Genomic DNA, 7,552 nt, shown 5'->3' with positions numbered 1-7,552 from the left:
GGGGGGGATGAGGCGGCGACTGGCACAGACTCACCCCCTCCCCAGAGAGTAGGTAGTTCCCGTTCACCTCCCCAACCCTCGCCCAGAACCTTAAATGTCTACATGCTACATATGAGAGTGGGCACAGGTCCCGAAGGTGAGAATGATTACACATCCCACCACCTACAGTATATGCCAGCGTGTGCCCACTCCAGACCCTATATATATAATTTCTTCCCAGGCTCTCATTGAGGTGGCAGCTTCTGTTTCTCCTCCCCCGTTTTCCTTCTTCCTGCTCTGCTCTCTGTGTGTCTGAAGCGCCTGGGTCTCATCTCCCGAACATAAATTAAGAAGACTATGGATTTGGTATCGTGGGCGTTCAACTCTATTGATAAGATTTTTTCATCAAAACGACAAGGTCCTGGAGAACCGGCGTGTCCAGCTGAGACTCACGCTGTGGGGTACGTCATGGATTCGTGGGGAGTGTGGCAGTTGATGTGCATCACAGTTTTGTCTCAAGAGGATGTTGAAGACGTTTACATATTTGGATCTATGATAGCAGGGACTCTGCTTTTTGGCATCTGCGGGGCTCTGTGTTATCGACTTTTGAAGAAGACAGTGGGAGCAGTTTCGGCCATGGAAAAGCTTCCGAGTCAGTGTGAAGGTCTGGTCCTCGCTGTGGGAACTTTAAATCGTCTGGTTTACAAGCATAACCGTAAGGTGGAGGCGATTGAGAATCGCAGACCACCTGCAGCTTCTGGGACTCGTCAGCGTGGTGGGTTCGAGCTTGAAGGAGACTCATAGCATGGATCAGTGGAATGGAATCCCACAATTAGGCATTTTCGGAAACAGAACGCCCAGATGGACTCAAGGCTGAAGAAAAAAATCTGTCTGCCTGAAGAAAAAACAAAAATCAAGCTTATCTGAATCAGACTCCCGACGGCCTCAGAGACGGGCTGACTATCAAATTTCTCCTGGGACATGAATACCCAAGGACCAAAGCTTCATCTATTCCCCCCCCCCCCGCGAACTCTCTGTACCAGCTTATCAGAACTGCTGGCTGGAACAACATCTTCAGAAACTGTGGCTGATCTGAAAAAACGCTCATGGACAAATCTCAACACCTCGATGTCAAATGCATGTAATCATGTTTTAATTGTGCTGCTGGTAGAGTTTTTTGATGTCTCAAATCGTGTCCTGATAGACAAGATGTGAAAGATCTTTTTTGTAATACCACTATCTACCCTCATGCTTCTCCCCCTTTTCCTATCTAAGATTATTATCTGCCAAGGATAAGAAGGCAGCGCTCTCCTGTAGTTGCAGCATTGTGCACTCCGCCCATCTTTCGGACGACTGTACGTACATATTCGCGTTGTACCTCGGTGCAATTCCAATAAAGTTTATTCTGATTCTGATATATGCATGTGTTGTGAGAATGTTATATGTGAGTGTCTAGGTTGTTTAATAAAATTGGGGCCCAGGTCTCCATGTAAATTTATCCCATGCGGTTTAATAACTTTACCTAATGGAAGCATATATAAAGTAAAGGGTATTGGTCCAAGCACTGAGCCCTGAGGAATTCCATGACTAACTTTGGTGTATGAAGAAGATTTATCATTTACATTTTACAAACTGGAATCTATCAGATAGATATGATTTAGACCATTTAGAGCTGTTTCTGTAATCCCAATATCATATTCAGGCCTCTGTAGTAAAATATTATGATCAGTTGTATCAAATGCAGCACTGAGGTCTAACAGGACCAGTATAGACACAAGTCCATTGTCTGAGGCCATGAGAATATCATTAGTGGCTTTTATTAGTGCTGTTTTTGTGCTATCATGAGCTCTAAACCCTGACTGAAACTCTTCAAACAGATTATTTCTTTGTAGATTTTCACGCAACTGACCTGCAACTGTTTTTTCTAGAATTTTTGAGACGAAAGTTAGGTTAGATATAGGTCTATAGTTGGCCATAATTTCTGAATCAAGGTCAGACTTCTTAAGTAAAGGTTTAATTACAGCAACCTTAAAGAGCTGTGGTACATAACCATTCATTAAAGACAAATTAAGCAGATCCAAAATGTGGACATTAATTAGGGGAAATACCTCTTTAAACAGTCTGGTTGGTATGGGATCTAGCAGCCATGTGGATGGTTTGGATGAGGGTATTATTTTTGACAATTCAGGTTATAACCTGAATCTCTCACTCTCTGCTCTTTGAATTGAGAAAGCTCCTCGGATGAGGAGCGAAACGTCTTCTGTTACAAATAAAGTCCAGTTGTTTTTGTATTGAACGCTTTTTGAATACTGTATTAGTAAAGTTCTGAGTAGTTTGTTGTTTTTTGCAGGGCAGGGCTGATGGTGAATTGTACCTTGACGATGGCCACTCCTTTAAATACCGTGACAGAAAGGCCTTTTGTCGGCGCAGGTTCACCATGCTGTCAGGCCGTCTGCTCTCCCGGTGAGTTATCCTCACATCTACCGGTACTTTAAAGGGCTCCGGTTTTATACTGAGTGTGAAAAATCTCAAGTTGTTAAAGTCATAGGCTCAATCAACAACACAGAATGATTTGAGTGCATTGTCACTCACACATGATGGTTTGATCTCTGTTGTTTCTTTTCACAGTCCTGCCAGTGACGAGGGAACATTTGACTGTGGGACTGTCATACAGTCGGTTACCATCCTGGGGGTGAAGAACAAACCGTCCACCATCATTATCCATGTGCCAGGTGAGGTCTACCTTTGCTGTGATCAAGAACACTCTCATGGCTCATCAGTTACTTCTATTAGCATTGCCCATGCATTACTTAAGACCAAATAAATAAAGAAGACTAGGAGTTCCTTGAAGGAATGTTTATCACCTGCTGCCTTTTATGCCAGAGTTTGAATCTAATATTTTCTTATAATGATAATGTGGATGCAAAACGATGTCATGTTATGACTGAAATCAAAAGAACATTTTAGATTTATGGACAAAAAAGATATTCTGACTTCCTGCAATTAAGGACATTTCATTTTGACTACAACATCATACATGTGTTTTATATTTAGATTTTGGGAATGGACCAAGAAGAGTTGCATGGACTTTAAAAACATGCACGTTAGGCTGATTGGTAACTAAATTGTTTAGGTGAGAGTGAGAGAGTGAATGGTTGTTTGTCTTGTTTGTCTCTATGTCCCTGTGATGGACTGGAGACCTGTCCAGGGTGTCCCCCACCCCTCACACATTGACTGATGGATTTGGGCACCAGTGACCCAGAAAGAAAGAAACAGGTAAAAGATAATGGATGGATGGATGGATGGATGGATGAAATGGAGCAAGAACTGGGTAATAAAACTCCCTTTCAGCTAATTTGTTCTGTTAGTGCTTGCTCAGTTCACATGTGCTTCCTGCAAGCTGTTTGACTCGTGGGTTTGAACATGCACAAATCACAAAACCCCATTAAGATGCACACACCCTGTTTTTTTTATTTCACTTCCTCAGTACTCTGTTAGCAGAAAACAGGTCTGAATAGAAGATCCTCATCATCTGAAGCTCTATTTTACATTTGTGTTGGGTTTCTGTGGCAAAATCATGTATGCCATGACCGTTACAGCTTCTGCCTCTTCACAAAAATCTAGCAGTAAACATTTTACCTGAATTTTCCCTTGCAAGTTCAAGTCAACTTTATTGTCGTTTCCATCACATGTGGTACTTGAGGTGGAACGAAATTATGTACACAGGGTCCCAGTTACATCTAAAAATAACAAAAATATAAAGTATAAAAAGAAACAGTATAGAAAGATCTAAGACATGTGTCAAACTCAAAACCTGGGGGCCAAATGTGACCCTCGTTGACATCTTATCTGGCCCCAAGATGATATGTGAAACGTAAAATACTTCTGTCTCTTGAATTTTTTCAGTAATCTTTGATTATGATGTCGAAAGCACAACAGAGAATGTCAAAAGAGAACAATCAAACTCTTGTTGAGGAACCTGTGACCAGGAAAAGATGCTGGGTATCTGATTTGACATAATGTAGTTTCTGAAATTCAGAGTCAGAGTCAGAAATTCTTTATTGTCATTCGCACCTCATGTGGTACATGTGGTGGAGCGAAATTATGTACACAGGGTCCCAGTTACATCCAACAATAAAATGTAAAAGAAAAACAGTAATAAGATCTAAGATATGAATTAAGAAAAACATCAACTAAATATACACTAAGCACTAATTGCATAAAAACATTACGTCTAACATCAGCACAAACATGAACCTGAGTCTGTGTGAGCGGATGTGCACACATGAACACATCAACATTGAAACAGTTCAGCAGCAACATGAAACAGATCAGCAGCAACATGATGTGATTTTTTCACAGTGATTATTCTGGTTAGAGATTCATGAGTCTTAACAGCCTCAGGGTAGAAGCTGTTCCTCAGTCTAGTGGTTCTACACTTAATGCTCCTCAACCTCCTTCCTGAGGGGAGCAGGGGAAAAGTGTGTGTGCTGGGTGAGTGGTGTCCTTCATGATGCAGGTGGCCTTCTTCCTGCATCTGGAGGTGCAGATATCTGTGATGGTGGGGAGACTGACTCCAACAGACTTCTGTGCAGCCTTCACCACTCTCTGCAAGGCTTTTCTTTCTGCAGCTGTGCAGCCTCCATGCCACACATTGATGCTGGAGCACAGAATGCTCTCCACTGCACACCTGTAGAAGGAGGTGAGGACTGAGCTTCTCAGACCAGCTCGTCTCAGCCGTCTGAGGAAGAAGAGTCTCTGATGAGTTTTCTTGCTCAGACTGGTGGTGTTGTTGCTCCAGCTGAGGTTGTCATTCATGTGTACACACAAATACTTGTAGCTGGAGACCACTTCCACCGCAGATCCTCTTATGTTCAAGGGGGTGTAGGTGTGTTTGTTCCTTCTGAAGTCCACAATCATCTCCTTTGTCTTCTTAACATTGATTTGAAGGTTATTCTCTTTGCACCAGCTCTCCAGGTGTTCCACCTCCTGCCTGTTGCTTGACTCATCATTGTTTGTGATGCATCCCACCACCGCTGTATCATCTGCAAACTTTACAATATGACAGCCTGGATGGGTAGCTGCATAATCATACATGAGCAGAGTAAACAGGAGGGGGCTCAACACACATCCCTGAGGAGAGCCAGTGCTGAGGGTTATGGTGGAGGAGGAGAAGTTGTGGATCCTCACTAACTGTGGTCTGTTTGTTAAGAAGTCTAGTACCCAGTTGCAAATGGAAGGGCTTAGTCCTAGTGTGAATAGTTTGTCCATCAGGGTTTGGGGGATCATGGTGTTGAAGGCAGATGTGAAGTCCACAAAGAGCATACGGACGTAAGAGTCTTTCTTCTCCAGGTGGTTGAGCACAGTGTGGACCACAGAGGAGATGGCATCCTCTGTTGATCGGTTCTCATGGTATGCATACTGATGAGGGTCCTCGTTCACGTTGATGGTTGTTTTGATGTGGGTCATGACCAGTCTTTCGAAGCATTTAGCAACTATCGGGGTGAGGGCCACTGGCCAATAGTCATTCAGACCAGTCACTGTAGAGCTTTTTGGGACTGGGATGATGGTGGCAGTCTTCAGGCATTTGGGAACTGTCTCCAGGGTGAGAGAGGAGTTAAAGACGTCTGCCAGCACCTCGCAAAGCTGATCGGCACATTCTTTCAACACTTTTCCAGGGATGTTGTCTGGGCTAGTTGCCTTGTGTGGATTAATCCTCCTGAAAATACTCCTTACTTTAGCTGAGGTCATGCTGAGATGCTCTTCATCCGGTGGTGAGGTGAGTCTGGTGCTGGGTGGTCTGTTCAGGTCTTCAAAGCGTGCATAAAACTTGTTGAGGGCATCAAGCAGAGATGGATCTTTGGGGCATTGTTCACTCCTTCCTTTATAATCTGTTATGCACTTAATGCTCCTCCACATGCTCCGTGGGTCTTGTGAGATGAATTGACCCTCAATCCTCTGTGCATATGTGGCCTTGGCCTTCTTAATACCAGCAACCAGCTCTTTCCTTGTCCTACTCAGTTCCAGTGAGCTTCCAGACCTGAAGGCAGTGTTCCTGGCTTCCAGCAGGGTGTGCACCTCTGCATTCAGCCAAGGTTTTCTGTTTGGGTAGCTTTTCACACATCTGATATTGGAGACGGTGTCAGTACATGTACTAATGCAACCCAGAACTGAGGATGTGTATTGGTCTAGATCAAGCGATCCTCCATTTTCAGCAGCTTCTCTGAAAACCTGCCAGTCTGTTCGATCAAAACAATCTCTCAGTATGGGGCCACTGTCCTGGATCCAACATTTAACTTTCTTTTGTACCGGTCTGGAGCCTCTCAGCGGGGGCATGCACTGTAAGCAGGAGCCAGGAAGATTGAGATGTGGTCTGACAGTCCTATGTGGGGGCGGGGTTCGGCTTTGTATGCATCTTTTATGTTTGTGTAAACATGGTCCAGCGTGTTGTCTCCGCGTCTTGGTATGCACACATGCTGATAAAAGCTTGGAAGACAGTCCTTTAGATTCACATGATTAAAGTCTCCGGCTACCACATAAAGCGCCTCAGGGTGTTTGTTCTGCAAAGAACTGATTATATCATGAAGTTCTTGCAAGGCGTCATTAGCATTAGCATCCAGAGGAATGTAAATAACTGTGATGAAAGTCACTGTGAACTCGCGGGGTAGATAATGTGGCCAACATTTCACTGTTATTTGCTTCAAAGCCTTCGAGCACGAGCTATTTACAACAGTACAGTTCGTGCACCAACTTTTACTCACGTAAATGCATACTCCACCTCCCCGTAATTTCCCCATTAGCTTGCTGCAGTGGTCCACTCAAAAAAAAGTCTGTCATCCAGCTGGAAGGCTGTATCTGGTGTTTCACTTGTAATCCACGTTTCTATGAGGCAAAGCACCGCACACTTCTTCATCTCCTCTGACGCGCCTGCTCTCAGATGAAGCAAATCTATCTTGTTGTCCAATTGGCCCTTAGTTTGAAAAAGGTTTTAGTTTTGCCCCCCTTTTGTAAGTGAGTTTCATTCATTCAATCTTTATTTATACAGGCTAGCCTCATTGAGCCACGGGGACTCATTTGCAAGAGAGACCTGTTCCAGACAGAACATATAAAGTACAGACAAAAGTCAGAGTTTGACACCCCTGATCTAAAATATATGCTAAACCCTAATAATATAAAACAATACAGCGAATCAACAGCAGCACAGACTTGATTCTGGGTGAGCAGATGGGTACAGCAGCATGAACAATCAGCAGCATGAGATCAGCATCGTGAATAATCAGCAGCAGAGATTTTGACACCTTTGACACTAATCCCCAAAAACAACTAATGTGACTGAAGCCAGAAAATTTTCCTAGAATCTTTAGGGCTCCAAGATGCATATTAGGATAAAATGTATGTGACTTTTTTGTGTTGTTCAGCTTTTTTATGTTCGGCTGGATTTTCTTCCAAGCAGTCAATTACACAGTAGTCCCTCGTTTATCACGGGGGATCTGTACCCTGAAGACCCGCAATAAGTGAAAACCACAAAGTAGGAATAGTAGTACAAGTAGTAAGTAGTAGTTTATTATATATA

General features: G+C 43.5%; 1 protein-coding gene across 1 annotated transcript in view; it reads left to right on the top strand.

Moving 5' to 3' along the window:
* The window catches only part of ganc (glucosidase, alpha; neutral C), a 22,772-nt gene extending 20,326 nt beyond the window's left edge, over nucleotides 1-2,446 (top strand). The window contains exon 8 of the mRNA XM_037695331.1: nucleotides 2,330-2,446. Coding sequence (XP_037551259.1) covers nucleotides 2,330-2,446 — 117 coding nt within the window. The remainder of the gene's footprint in view (nucleotides 1-2,329) is intronic.
* Nucleotides 2,447-7,552: the final 5,106 nt, after the last annotated feature.

Source organism: Nematolebias whitei, chromosome 21 (assembly GCF_014905685.2).
Source record: "Nematolebias whitei isolate Nwh7 chromosome 21, NemWhi1, whole genome shotgun sequence".
Classification (NCBI taxonomy): Eukaryota; Metazoa; Chordata; class Actinopteri; order Cyprinodontiformes; family Rivulidae; genus Nematolebias; species Nematolebias whitei.
This window is presented reverse-complemented; position numbering and strand designations above follow the sequence as displayed.